The sequence below is a fragment of the Argiope bruennichi genome, chromosome X1 (genome assembly GCF_947563725.1).
Source record: "Argiope bruennichi chromosome X1, qqArgBrue1.1, whole genome shotgun sequence".
In the NCBI taxonomy this organism is placed as follows: Eukaryota; Metazoa; Arthropoda; class Arachnida; order Araneae; family Araneidae; genus Argiope; species Argiope bruennichi.
In genome coordinates this window covers 133409373-133425567 of record NC_079162.1, presented here as the reverse complement: position 1 = coordinate 133425567, position 16195 = coordinate 133409373, and the positions used below count along the sequence as shown (strand labels likewise).

The following is a 16195-nucleotide window of genomic DNA, read 5'->3' as shown; positions in this document are numbered from 1 at the left end:
AAAAAAAAAAAAAGGAAGCTTCCATATTTTAAGAACTATTTTTGAAACTAGCAAAAGAAAATACATCATACTATATTAAAATTTAACACTCATCAAGTGAAAAATATTATCCAATGAACTACTTTTAAGTTTTTGAAACAAAGGCAATTATTTATTACATGTCAACAGTGGTTAAATCATGTGACTCAAAATTTACTGCAAGAATGATATTGTTTTGAAGTTCCATACAATAATCAGTGGGAGTTGTCTCTTGAAAATTTTCTCACATACTCTCTAATAATGGTGTAACCACTCAAAATTTTGGACCTTGGATAAAACCAAATGCCAAATAATAGTTAGAAAATATAGATCGTTGGCTTGTATCTAGCATTTTTACTGAGTCTATCATGTGATACTTGGCAATGAATCCTTTTGCATGCAATGAATAGTATCTAAAAATCGTATTTGTGTTTTTAGATTTTTTTTTTTCATTTCAAACGACTGAAAACAGATATTTAGGACAAAACTACATTTGTAGTAAAAAAATCACATATTAAATTTCATATATTTAAAGTCAATGCGTTTTTGAGTTATCGTGTTCACAGACTTTATAAAAAATTTGATAAAAATCTACAATTTTTTATTGTAAAGATCATATAACAAATGCCATCCCTCTAGCTCAAAGTGTTTTTGAGTTATGTTCACAATCATAATGCCAAAAATGTGGGTCTTTTTAAAGATTTTTTTTTTTCAGTTACAATACTTTCTTCATGTATATGAAAAAATTGAAGCATTTTTACAAATTGTGACCAAAACGAATTTTTTAAAAAAAATTTATTAAAACTTAAAAAAATGCATTCCAACAAAACTTGTCTCAATGAAAAACATTTTTTTTTTTTTTTTTTTTTTTTAATCTTACGGATGGTGCGAAAATAATTTTGGGGAGATAAATTGCTTTGATGTTATGGCAGAAAAAAAAATCTTTTTTTAAAATTTAATTAGAAGTTTAAATTTAAGTAAAATATTTGTAAAATTTGTTTCTTGAGAAACTAATAACAAGAAGCAATTTACTGCCAAATTACAGACTACAAAGTGGCTTAAGGCCATGCCACTCTGTCAGTTAGAGCAAATAATTTATAATGCATGTTAAAGAAAGATATATCACTGAGAAACTAAGTGAAGCCATGTTCTAATTTAATTCTTTAACTGAATACTTTTTAGAACAAAGTTTTTAAAAGAATAGAACAGAAATTGTTAAAAGATAATAAAGAATCTAATTCAATGAACTGCTTTACACTTTAAACATTCAAGAAACGCATTTCTTAAAAACCATGATATTAACAGTTATAAAACCATGTGTCTCCAAAATTTCACGAAGTAATGACACAATTTTATTACCATAAAATCATCTAGGTCTGAAAATACAAAAATATTAACTTGGCACATTTCTTTGTTACTAATAAAACTACGCTTGCATGAGGCAATGTTTGAGGTTCTCACAAAAAATCTCACCAGTGCAACCAGTAAAATCTGTTGGAGATGACACTGCATGCTTACTGTATTCAGTACCGGAAAAGAAAACTCTCTGCACAGCCCCATTAGTGACTGACTTTTTTTCTACTACTGTGCACTAGGAATAGATTATGTAACTGAGAAAATATATATTATCCAGAACTCCCTCTGACTGCATCAATGAATGAAACGAGCCGAAATTTTGGCAGGGCCGCTGAAATGCAGGGTTGCCATTCAAATCTGGAATAAAAATTCCACGTTTTCCCTGTACGTATATGCAATATACAAGGAAATGTGCGAACAGCACTCGTTATTTATGGTGGAATAACAATACTCCATAGTTTTAATGAGCAGAAAAGAAAGCTTCTCTATTAAATATGGATTTAAACGAGATGCAGTTTTTAACATTAAAAGTTCTGGACATGCATTCAAATATTTTTACAGTATTCTTCAGAAATATAAAATACTCTGCTAAAATGCCTTTTTTTTTTTTTTTTTTTCAGTTTCAGTAATTTCACTAGTATTCAAGTAGCTTGTAGTTACTATTTCACTGTATTTTTTCTCAGCCTTAAGACTTTTAAGATCATCAAGCCTTTATCAAAAATAAGCTTTGAATGTTTTTGCTTCTTCAATCATGCTTCATTTGACAATGCTTTTCTTTAAATGTTTAACAAAAATGAAACTTATTTTCATACAAGAAAAGCATTATTAGTTCGGATGTCAGAATTTTTTAAAGAAATAGCTGAAGAATAATATCAATACAAGAGAAGCTAATTTGAGTCAAATTCAATTTATTCTGAAAAACATTTATAATATTACTCATGGCAGACCAGGAAAAGTTTTCAGATACTGAAAATTATGTATGTTTTATGTTGTACAAAACTTTTAGAGTATGTTCGGAACTACTGATATTTTATACCCAGTGGAAAGAACAAAACTTCATTAAAAATCAAAAGCTTCAAAAATTCATTAACTTCCAGGAAATCGGCACGCACGTCTAGCTGGAGTACCTTAAAATATGGACTATATTACTTCTGAAATGTAAAAGTTTTTCTTAAAACAATAACTACAACAAAATTTAATTAAAAAACACCGGCAAAATGTAATTCAAAAAATTGAACCAAAGAAAAAATAAGTGTTCAGAATTTAGTTTTTAAAAAATTATAGAAAAACGAGATTATCTTATTCAACGAACTGCTTTAAACTTTAAAGGTTCAAGAAAGCATTTCTTAAAAATCAGAATGTTAACAGTTGTAAGAAACATGCAACACATAAGATTTAATGGATCAATAATATTGTCTTGAATTTCATTATAATAAAAATCATTGTTATTAATAGAAACTAAAACTGATTTTTAAAAATTTAAAATTATTTATTTTAAAAAAATTGTATAATTGAAAAGCTATTAAAAAATGTAAATAACGATGTATAAATAATTTTTGTGTGATAGTATGTTTTAGTGTTATGGTTGTAACTAAAAAATTTTCAAAATCCGTTTCTTATGTATATGGATGAAAGAGAGATAACTGGAAAACGAAAAAATAAATGTGTAGAAATTACAAAAGGTGAACGAAAGCAAAAACCCCGATAAAATATAAACCTTGAAGGACAAAGGTTACATAACTTTTCTCCTACTTACAAGTTCCAGATTTCGCATGATTGTTCCTTTATAAAAAATAAATTTGGCAAGATTGGTTAACAAATAATAATTTTCAAAAGGACGAAAGAATTTAAGAAGTACACTGAGAAAGAACTTGCAATAACTGAAAACTTACGGTTTTAAGTCAAAATTTCAACACTGTAGATTCTAAGTAACAGCTACAAGGCTTTGGAAATTTAGAATTTTCAGCAACAAAGAATGTTTTAATTAAATCACTACAAGGAAAAAAAGTTGTTTCCTTATTGTACAAAGAAAGAAATTTGTATATATAATACTATTTTGCTATTTAAATTACGCAAACCGTTTAGCTACTACAGAAAATGGAGTGCAAATAAAAGTATTTCAATCAGAATAATCATGCATAATTTCTAACTAATTCCTTCACAAAAGTCACTGTTTTATCGCCGTTTTGTACATTCAGGACTTAATAATTTCTTCATAAAATTTCCTCAAACTGTCGAAACTGAAATCTTTATAATCAATAAAAATTAATAAAAAAAAGTTTTGGAATGAAAATTTTGAACTGTGATTACATACAATGACTCTCACTTCATTAAAGAAACATCTCAAGCTGATAAGTTAAAAGAGAAGCGCAGCAATTTTAAACCATTTATTATAATACCATTAGAAAAAAAAATACACACCTTTGTTGGAATATTAATAGCAGTATTTTGGGATCCTATGCCACACTGACCCATTTTGTTGTCACCAGTAGCATAAACAATGCCTCTTTCTACAGGAAATCATAAGTATTATTACTACACAGAGTTAAATATTATTTTCACAGTGTCTGAAAGTAAGATTAAATACAGAAAAATGAGATTTTTACATTAATTAATGAAAAATATACACAACATGTAAATTAAAACCATTCTGAACATACTGTTTGCATTGTATATTTATTATCTTCTTCTGGTGGAAAGAAGTGTTCTCACAGAATTGGGACCCAAGCAAACACCGACTGTCCGTACAGGGAGGAACATTTTCTTCCGCTAAGCATAGGGCGTAATATATTTTGTAAAAATGTGCATAATAATTCGTAAAATGTACGCTTTACATAGAACTGAAACAGTTTTTAAGTATGTGATAATAGATATATTTTCAGTCATAATTTAAAAATTAAAATATTTTATACTTAATATTAAAATAAATTTAAAATATTGTGTATTATATCATATTCGAAAGCACTTAAATTAAAATCAGTTAAATTACTGAAGCAAAATCTGGCACGCAGTTTTGTATGTTTTTCCTCTTTTAACTGCCTGTTTTGCCATATTACTAAAGTTTATTATCTTCTCACAAAGCGAGCGGTACGCAGCAAACGGATTTCGCAAAACTTCTCTAATCCAGTGAGGACTCATATTTTTATCCATCCAATCCGTGTTAAATATGGATTTTTGGGAAACTCATTGTTAAAAAAAACTCTAATCTACTCTGACTAAGCTCAATTTCTCAAATAATAAACAAAGCATTCAATAAACTGATGTGGGAGCGACTAAACACAACCATGATGCTTCTGCAAATTAAATGTTGCTATTCTCGGCACAGAAATTTATTCTGTTTTCTCACGCATTCTCATTCGCAGCCATCCGGGAATCTCATGGATAGAGAACAACAGTCTCTCAAAACGTAATTAGACTGATATATACTGGAAAAAAGTGAGTGATTGGAAAAGGAGCGAATTTCCGCGATTACATAGTCGCGAATGATGTTGTTTCGTTTTTGGAGCTATGCCTACGATATTTTATTTTTGTAATGTTCAGTGATCGGCATTTTTTAGATTTAAAAGAAGTAAAACAAGAAACTTAAAATTCCCTATCCATTTCCGATTTTTATGAAAATTTTCAATTTCCCTGTTTTTAGGCGATTTTTAAATTTCCTGTATTGTGGCAATTCTGCAGTTCGTAAATTTTATTAAATTTCTTAGAAGTTGGTATGTTACGGATTAATGCCACAAAAGAAATAATATTATATATTTTCTTAACGCCCACTGAAGTTTTCTGAACTAAGATGCACAAATTATAGTGGAAATGATTAAGATTTATATGATACTACCTTCATTACCATCTTTTATATGCTAAAGCTGGGATGCTACAGCAACTTATTGACATTTTCATTCACATTTTTCAAAATAAATATTATTAGGCAAGGGATTATTTTATGTAACTGATAATATTTTAGAGTTGGTTTTTATACAGAAAACAGTTATTTGACCTTCTGTTTGCAGTATCTGAAATTACTATGAAAGGGAGAGTGTGGGGAAAGTGCATGTGAAATAATTGGCAAATGATAGAAGGTTCATTCCAATAACAACAAAAAATACTACAATGACTTACTTGATATCATTAATGTAATGATATCTTAGCCCTTTGGATAACAGTATATGACTAAGCAAATTATGGTTTATATGTTCACCATTATTAATCACATTGTTTTCTCTCCTTGCTATAAATTCAATTTCTATTCAACATAAAAAATTATCATTAAAAAATTAATAATAAGGGCAGTTTCCACGGAAATCATTGATGTTATTACAATTCAAGAAATAAAATTGAGACATTTAACTACAAAGCAATATTTCATTTCTTTAAAATATTATCATTTCTTAAACATATTTAATTACTAATATTTAATTAGCAAACAGAATTAGGAAATATTTAGCTTATCAGTTATATCACCAAAATTATTTAACATTAAAATAAGAATTTTACAAGAAACAAATTTTACCAGATAGAAATAAAGTATGTGCACGGCCACAAGCTGCAGAAATAATATTATGATCTTTCAATGTCTCAACAATGGTAGGAATATCTCTTCTTTTATTATCACAATGACCAAGCTGGCCTTTGTCATTTCGACCTAAAACCATCAATTAATTTATATATATAATATACATAATTTGCACAATCAAAGTATTATTTGTTTGATACAACATAAGGGTGTTTACTAATGAAGAAGCAAAAGAAAAGGATATGCAAATTTATAATTTCTCTTTTTAAAACAAACCATTCATTAAAAATTCACAGTATTCCTTTTTTCACAGTTTTCTGTTTATAATTATAAAACTTATAACTTTTCTTTATGCAGTCATTAAAATTAGAAATTTTGATAAAATATAAAAAATGTTAAAATTAACCAAATATTTGCATAATATTAACCAAATACTTTTACTTTAATGTAAGATAAAACTTGCAACAATTCAGGCATATGAAACATTTTATTTTTATAGGTGCTGGTATAATAAAGATTATTATGAAGCAAAATGTTTCCAAGCTTGTCATGACATTAATTACCTTTTTTAAAAATAATTATGGTAGTATGTGAAAACTGTATTGTTTAAGACTATGGCAATAAACAACTTTTATTTTAAATGTAATATCAATTCTAAAACTAAATTCCGTTTAACTACAAAATTAATTTGATACTAATAATAGGATTTTTAATGATGCAACAGGCATACTAATGCACTAATAACTTTCTCCCCAAAAAATCTCCTTTTCTAAACTTCAGTATAAAATTATTTTTAAGATAAAGAATGGAATGTTTGCACACTTTAAATTGTTGGCCAATGCTATATAAATAAGTGAAATTCGCACAACAGAAAAACAAAAAAACTAAAAATATTTTCTGAAAACAAGTACAGGGTTGACACTCAAATCTGGGGAAAAAAAAAAAAAAAAATCCAAGTGTTTTCCATGTACGTATATTCAAGACCCGAAAACATGCAAAAATAGCACTCATAGGCTAGTTATAATGTAACATTTTTCAAAATAATAGCATATTAAGTTTATATTTACATGCAATATATTAATATTATATATATATATAATGCAGAATTTAGCAAGACAAAATTGAAATATTAAGGGCGGGGCGAATAAATTATATTATAAAATAAATTATAAATTTAACTGTAAGTCGCACCAATTAATTTAATGATAACTTAACAAAAACATTACAAAGCAAAATTACTTTTTTTTATTTATTCATTTTTGCCAATTCATGTATTTTAGGATCAATATTTGCAGATTTTTGAACTAATCCTTAACAAATAAGGCACAACATTTTTGTACGGCTTAACATATATTTTTAGCAATTTGACTTGCAAAGAACATGCGTCAAAATATTTCCGATATATCATTGAATGCATTAAAGGACGAATGTAATGCAACAAAGTTTTAATAGCCATAAAAATTCAGCTTTAATGCACTAAAAAGTTGGAAATCGTTTATTTTCGGACAGTAAATTTGACGTTTTCGTTCTTGACATATCGCCTTCTTCATTCCTTTCGATGTAAAGTCTAATAATTATGATTGTTCTGAACTGACACATAATTTTGTTTCCCTTTTATGAACTAGAAAGCACCTGTTTTCTCATATTACGTAGGCTTGTTATTTTCTTACAAAGCGAGCAGTACGCAAGAAATGGATTTTGAGGGATTTCTTGAACCTTTCAACAAAATCGGGATTGATTTTTCGTATTAAATACGCATTTTGTGCAGCTCATTATTTTTTTTTAAATTCTTTAATTTGCACTGAATAAGCTCACTATTTCTCATATGATAAACTATTCAATAGTCACGTGACTAAATACCACCGCGATGTGTCCGCAGATTAAATGTTGCGCTTCCCGCCGAAGAAATGTGTTCTAATCTTTCACACAGTTACAGATGTCTCGTGCATGCTCATTAGCTTCAATTCAGGAATCTTTTATGGAAAAAGAACAACTGTATCGCAAATCGAAACTGAACTATTCTATACAGAAAAATGGGAGAGAGAGTAGAAAAGGTTCACGAGTTTCCGCATTACATAATCACGAATGGTACAGTTTCGTTTTTGGAAGCGATGACTGCGATCTTTTATTCTTGTAATCGGCATTTTTTAGATGGGGAAAAAATAATTACGAAACCTAAAATTCCCTGTATTTTCTCGTTTTTTTAAGCCGATTTTTAAATTAACTGCATGTTCCCAGTTTTCCGAGTTCTCCCGGTGGTGTGGCAATCCTGAAATGGGTTATAAATTAGATTCTAAATAAACGCATACGCGGCAATTTCATTAAAATTTCTAGACTGGTCACTTCCAAATCACTAAGAATGGTGTGGAAAGTAACAAGTAATCTTGAAAGTCATTAGTGAGCATGTATAAGTCTAAAAAGGCTACATACAATTATTTTCTGAATTACATTTAATATAAAACAAAAACTCCCCATACCCCATGTCATAGCTTGCCCTCCTTCAATGATTATAACACTATGAACAGCACAACTACCAGAAAAGACCGCTGTTACTCTGACACCTTGAAGAGAAGTCATCCGATGAGGTCCCCACAAATTTCTACCAACAGCTCCTTTAGCTAAAAAAGGATAAAAGTTTGTAAATAGCATATGACAAATCTATCAAAAACATAAATTCAATCTCACAAAATGACTGCTAAGATCTTCCACAAGTTATATTTGGAACAAATAATTGATAAAAGTTATAGTAAAACAACTAATCCAACAAAGTCTAAATTGCTAAAAAGTAGATCATTTAATAAGATAGTGAATAAACTACTTAATAGTAAAAATTACCCAAATAGGATTTTTGTTTCATGTTTAAAAATTAATAACTGAAAATTATTAGTTTTCCAACACAAAAAGAAACCCTACTCATTTTAACTAGTCTCTGTTTGAAATATTCATACTATAAATATTAAAAGGATTTTAACATTGATACTGTTAATGAATTTTAATGTGATATTACATGAAAAAAAATTGACAAATAAAAAAAAAACTTGTTTTGTGACAAATTTTCTATTGTCATATGCAACATTACCTCTAAAAGGTTGTCACATATGGATAGATAACACCTTCTTTATCATACAGAAGGACAGCTCCAAACAAAGTTCAATCAGATGATCTACAGTTCAAACACACTCTCATTACAACCATTTCTAGGAGACAATTAGTTCACACTGTGTAAAAAATTTGTCAAAATCAATTTCATATTAAACAGCTTAAAAACTAATTTTTCCGATTTAGCAGCATTCAGTTAAAAATAAATAAATTTTCAAAACTAATACTTCACTATATAAAGAAAAAACAAACGTTATCAAGAAACATAAAAGTGTTTGATGTTTTATTTTTAAGGTACCTCTAGAGGTATACATATGGAACATTACACTAAACCAGAAACATCAGAAATTTATGGAAAGCTTTTTTTTTTTTCTTTCTATTCATTTCAAAAGTTTACTTCCACTTTTAATTATTTATTTTTAGGATATGTCATATATACCAAGCAGATGGAGGTAACACCATTTTACACACTTTAAATGTGGATCATTTCATCCCAATGTAGATTTAAAAGAAACAAAAACATATACGACTATTGCATTTTATTTTATGAAGTAGAAACCTTTATTTCTTAAGCTTGGACAGACTTTCGCGAATTCCACAATTAAAAAAGTGAATACTAACATAAAGCAAATTTAAAAACTGTTTCTGAATTGAAATTTGCCGGAAAGAATAATTTTCCGCCTCTTACCAATTACCTCGTAATATGTTCTTAACGAAAAGAATGAAAAGTTTGTCAGCAAAAACAATACTCCAAACGTGACCCCAAATGGGGTGGCAAAAACCTTCAGGAAAAAATAATTTAATAAATAATGTAGAATTGAAATTTTCCAAAAAAAATATGAAGTTTCTTTATTATCTCTGGCCAATGTTTCACTACTTAATCTGATTGTTCTATTTATAAAAATATAGTAATTTTTTTTTTCTTTTCTGCAAAGAGAATAATATGAGGAAAAGTTTCAGAATTTCCAAATTGAAAGGAAATTTTAGTGCACGTTAGCATGTAACTTCTAAAATTATAACAAAGTTTCCATAGTTCAAATAAAAATGGCATTTTTGTGATTTTTTTGAAAATATTCTAAAATTTCATGATATCCATGTACAAAGATTTTTTTTTTACAAAATTGAAAAAGAATTTAAAAAAAGCCATTACAGTTTGCTCAGCGACAGAGAATAAAATCTTAAAAATATATAAATGAAACATTATTTGGGAAAGTCAAACTTCTTTTCAGTACAGGGTTTTAATTTCACATTTTCTGGTACAGAGAAAAAGATAGAAGAATTTTAGCAATTTTGAGTTCAAGGAGCATAAATTAAATTGAATAGGTGAGAAATTGCTGCAAAAATTAAGCACTTTTTAAGCAACTTAGCAAAAAAAAAAAAAAAAAGCACCTTTGAATAAGTATGTATATGTAAATGGCATATTTTCTAAGCATGGGATTTATTTTATGTTTTATAATAATGCATTGTTTTTACTGAAAAATGTTTAAATTTAAATGTGTTTTCAAATTTTAATATTTACATCTGCAATACTGCAGAAGCACGTCCTATGTTGTAAAACAAATTTTCGGTTTGGATAAAAGCAAATATACACCAAAAAATTAAGTCAACTTTTATAAGATTAACAATAAAGATAATTTATCTTTTTCAACATTTCTTAAAATTAATAAGTTACCAATCCATTTAAATACACATTTCTGAAATTGTCGATAGTGATGTAGAAACACAGCATGACCAAAAATTTGAATTTGATTTTTATATAAGCAACAACAAATAAGTTTCAACACAGCTGGGATGGAAAAAGTAAATTTCTTCGTGCACTAACTCATTTTATTTAGTAATTTTATTTGCAATCTTATAAAGCTAAGAACTAAAAGCATTCCTATCGCTATCATCATACGACTGGCAAAACTGCCATGAAATAGATGATGGAACAATGCCATGTTCTGAATCAAGTTTTTAGATCCTTTTTTAAACAACTTTTCTAAAATTTAATAAAAACCTGCTTTTTATTTTATAAGCAAAAGGTCTATAAAAATTACAGAAGAAATGTTATATATTTTAAGACGAAACTAAAATGCTTTAACAAATCTTAGTTTTCATAAATAACAAAAACAAACTCATGCAGTAAAAAAACCCCTCTGCAGTTAGAAGCAAAACAAATCAGTGGGGGCATTTCTACAAAACTTTCTCTTATACTGCCAGAAAATGCCTTGCGCGACATTGGTGTACACTAGTTACGAGATATTAACCTTAGGCGTGAATTTAAACATTTGTACAGATTCTATCATATGATCCTTGGCAACGGTTTTGGTGATTAATCCCTGGCATGCGGTTGAAAGAATTCGAAAAGCGAATTAGGGTTTTAGAGGCATTCTTCCCAATTAATCAAAACAAAAAATTTGACTCAAAACTACATTTATAATCACAAAATTACATACCAAATTTGATATATTTAAGTCATTGTATTTTTGAGTTATTGCGTTTACCTGTTTCTGAAAGTACAGACTGGCATACGGTGAATTTATAGCTGGATTTGGCTCAAAATTTGAATTGTCTTTAATACAGATGTTAAATCTGTGTATCGAATTTTATCTGTCTAGCTCTCTTCGTTTTGTAGTTATTATGATAACTTATATTCGAATAGCCGGACAAAGACTTCCTTAAAATGGATATTTCTCAAAATGTGATAAAAATTACAAATTTGGTGGGAAGATTATATGCAAAATTTCATCCGTCTCTAGCTCAAATTATTTTTGTGTTATCTTTGTCACAGACAGACATTTTCCAAGAATGTGTTTTTTCGAATTCAAAGAGATTCGTCATAATCTCAAATTCGAATTTTTTGACGATTACAATTCTGTTACGAAATTTCAGGGGGTTCGTTTGGATAGTGGAAGTTATATGGTGTGAAGAATGCTCAATCACCAGGCGGCAGTAGAAAATAAAACAACGACGTTTATTTACACGAAGACACACAGGACAGCACAAAGACGACAACTATATACAGTACAGAAGACGATTATCTTCAGCCGAGACTTGCAGTAACAACAGCAGCATATAACAAGACTCTCTACTGCAGACAGTAGCGCACAGCTTAGTTCAGCACTAGCTTCACTTGAGGAGCTTGACTCCGTCGCAGCTCCTCTTATCCCTGGAAGACCAATTCTTCACCGTCGCTTTCGACTACTCTGCCCTAGCAGCGGCCTAGATGACAACGATTAATGGAGTACCCGCCCGAGATGGGCTACCTCCAACATTGCACAAAATGGGAAGACCTGGCTTGAGATAATTTGACCTGAACTGTGAACATCTCCTGGAGATGGTTGAAGGAGAAATGAGCAAAGTCCTCAGAAAGGAATGAGTCGCATGGCAGGTGAGGGAGAGAGGGTGTGATGTCTTGGCCAATAGGAAAGCAGCTGTCAGGGGAGTAGGAGAGGGTGATGCAGGAAGGTTTTCTGAGTTCGGTGAAGGATAAACTATTGTTTGTAGGTGACCAATCAGGATGCTGGGTTATTGCAGAGGAATGTCTTAACTTTTGGTGGGACTTAGCCGATCAGAGCGTTGAGGATAATCATCTTTTTCTCCTCTTTGTTATCGGTTTTCTTAGCTAACTTGACTGCTTCCATTAATTTGGGGAATTCTTTGAGTATTTCTCGAAGTTCTCTTAGGATTTCCAGGGTTTCTTGGAGAGAGGGGAGTTCTTCATTAGCTGTCAAAGTAGGCTCCGCGTTCTGTTTTCGAGGTGTGGGGATGGGTTGGGGGTCTTGGCTTCTTTGATTTCTTCTCGTTATTTCTGCGTAGGAGGGTCTTCCGTTTAATGTAGTTAGTTTAGGGAATTTTTTGCATCCTTTCCAGGCAGCTGTATGTCCTGTTTCTTTACAGTTTACACAGACTGGTTCTTGGATCTTTTCTGTAATGCTGCAGTCCCTGGTTGCGTGTGCACCACCGCATTTGATACACTTGGGTGTCATTCTGCAGTTCCTTGCTGCATGGTGAAAACCTGCACAATTATAACAGATGGTAGCGGTGTTTTTTCTACGGTAACTTTCGATTTTTCACTGTATATATTGAGGGCGCTTCTAGATTTCTTGACTTAGGGTAGGAATATTGGGTAAAAGGTTTTCATCTTGTAGTTTTTAAGTTGGGAAATTCTAGTGATTGAATAGTTTCTTTCTTCGACTCTGCCCTAGCAGCTGCGGCCTCCTCCTTTTATAGGTCCCAGGAGGCGGGGTTTAGAAGCCTCTCAACCAATCAGGAACGTTCGAGACGTATCTCCGTTCCTACTGGACGGATCGGGAAAATTCTCGACGTTTCGGGTATAATCTATTTTGGCGCCAAAGTCGCCAAGCTCTGGGACCTCCTATGGAACCAGCTATGCTGGGAAGCCGCATCACAGGTTCGTAACAATACTTTCTCGAAATTTTGTATGAGAGAAAGTAAAAATGCCAATTGAAGAATTTGTTTAAATAGCATTTCTTGAAGCCAGCCCGAGACAATATATCGCATTGTTTCAAAATTTTACAAAATTCATCAAATGAAGAATTTTATTCAATGAACTACTTAAAAATTTTTTTAAGTAAAAGCAAAGAAAGCACCCTCCCCCTTTTTATTATAACCTTTAACAGCTGCAAAATAATACGATTCAACGTTTCGAAGGAGCAATGATATTATTTTGAATTTCATTATGATAAAAATCTTTGTTATAAACTGCGTTCAAAACTGATTTCTCAAAAATTATTAAAACTAAAGAAAAAAAATACATTCAACAAAATTTTTATCATTGAAAGGCTATTTTTTTTTTTTTTTAAACTTTTAAAGCAATGTTAAAATAACTTTTCTGCGATAAAATGCTTTGATGTTATGACGAAAACAAGTTAAAAATTCTGTTTTCAATTTTTAATTAAACGTCTGATTAAAAGCTTGAGAAATCCATTCTTAGTGGCCCTCTAATGCCCAAAAAATCATCTCCCAAATTTCATGCTCCTAACTTCAATGGCTTTATGCTTTGCTCTGGCCAGGACAAACTTTTATATATTAAGAGAGATTTTAATGGAAAAAATATTCTATAAGAGTTATAAAAAGGAAAAAAATATTATAAAATGACAGAAAACGTGAAATATAAAAAATAAAAACCCCTAAAAATAAAAAAAATTAAATTCCCCCACCCCATTTCTTTAAAAATTTTAAGTACCAGATCCAGAAGGTTTTCCCCCTTAGTCAAAACAAATTTAGCGAGATTCGTACAACAAATAAAAATTTTCAAATGGATGGGGGACATTAAAAAAAAAATACCGCGCAAGACATCACGGTCATTGAAAATTAAAAGCTTCAAGTTAAAACTTCATCATAACAAATAGTATGCGATTGACTAACGTAATTATATACCGCAATTAATTACAATTCAAAAGTACAGATGAATACCTGTAATAGACCATAAAGCGATTGCTTTAAAACGACATATTAATGAGAATGATGATAGAATATGTTATAGTTTTTAGAGCACTTCTTCCCATGTTCGATATATCGTTTTGAAGCACCAAATTTATTCTATTGTTTTCTTATTTTCCATGGATCGAACCAATCTGCATATTCTTCTTTAACAACACATAAAAGTTCACCAGGCATAACTTAAAATAAATTCTTCAACATCTAAAACATCAAAAATTGAAGTTCAAACGCTTTTCGACTCGCAATAAGTATGACACAGAACATATTTCGTGTTGCCCCGTTGGGATAAATATTCCAGTATTTTAATAAATGGCAATGCTCATTGTTGAAGAAAAAGAAAGGGGAAAAAAAAAAGAATGGCAGAAAGAAAGAAAAGAAGAATATGTGTTAGAACTCCTGAATTACTTCTTCGAATTCTTCCCTTTAATTGGTTTCCGTTTTTGATACACCGGTAAACAAGCCTTTACGACCATGAATTCGAATTATCATATTTAATTTGTGGAGAAAGAAAACTTAAATTTTTTACTTAAATTCCCGTAAATTTTCAATGTGATTTATATCAGGGCTTAGAGCTGGAGTGTCCACGACATGAGGACAATTAATATAAGAGACAGGAACGCACTCGATAAGCTTTATGTTTCAGATCATTATCCTGATAAAATCGCCAGTTGTTGCCAAGAGAAAGTTTCTGCACACATTGTGGCAAATTTTTCTTGAAAATATCGAGGTATACATTCTGATCCATTCTACTATCAATAAAATGCAGGATTCCTGGACCAGAAGCTGAAAATGAGCCCTAGACCATTACTGATCTGCCACCATGCTTCACAATTATTTTTAAACTTTTTGTGCCCAACTTCTCTTTAGATTTTCTCTAGATGTAAGGCCTATCATTGGATCCAAAAATATCGAATTAGCTCTCATCAGTAAATAAGACGTTTTATCAATAAGAAAAAAACCTTGTTTTCATGCCACTTGGCAAATTTAAGTCTTACGGTCTGATGTCTCGCTCATGAAAGATTTTTGTCTGGCTTTTTTTCCCCCATTGAAATCTGCCTTATGGAGCATATTTCTTACTGTTGATAGGCTGGATTTTTTTCCTAATTCCTTTTCAGCAATAATAGCTAGCTTTGGTACACTAATGAATGGATTTGCTTTCACTTTTCTTATTAAATATCACTTATCTGCTTTGGTGAAAATCTTGTTGTGGGCTATCTTAGGCTTATTTTCCACCTAATTATTAGTTTTGAAGCATTTTATAATGTCATGAACTATTGAATGACTTCTGTCGACAATCTAATATTCCTTTCACGGACTTCAGCGTGCTTAAAAACAAATTTTCGTAACTCAATGCTCAATCGACTCTTTTGCCATGATATTTTAATTAAATTAACGTTTACTTCCACAATAACTGAAAAAAAAATGCACAATTAGGAAATTTCCACGAATAACTACAACGTTAACCACAAAGTTGGCAGTAATTTTCACCCACGGTTACAATTATTTGGTGCTTAATTGTAAGAAGTCTGAGTTTGGCTTACGAGCTGTCTTCCTTAAATTTTATGTTTACAGTTTTTAATTATAATTTATGAATTGGTTCCATTTATTTTTGTTTTTAGCTGTACAATAAATTCACTTAAAAAAATCTTTTGGAGTTTTTCTAATTCCTTTTAGTTAAAATATTTTGGCAAAACAAGTTTTTTTTTTTTTTTTTTTTTCCCCAATGGTGTGCGAGTTTGGCTTGTGGCGACTATATATATTATAGTA

The 16195-nt window shown here is 30.2% G+C and overlaps 1 protein-coding gene across 1 annotated transcript in view; it reads right to left on the bottom strand.

Annotated features, from left to right (window-relative positions):
- Positions 1–16195, bottom strand: part of LOC129958621 (protein RCC2 homolog) — a 53742-nt gene that overhangs the window by 18224 nt on the left and 19323 nt on the right. Inside the window, exons 3-5 of the mRNA XM_056071219.1 lie at positions 8359–8499; positions 5879–6010; positions 3796–3884 (exon numbers count right to left, since the gene is read on the bottom strand). Of these exons, the coding sequence (XP_055927194.1) occupies positions 3796–3884; positions 5879–6010; positions 8359–8499 (362 nt within the window). The remainder of the gene's footprint in view (positions 1–3795; positions 3885–5878; positions 6011–8358; positions 8500–16195) is intronic.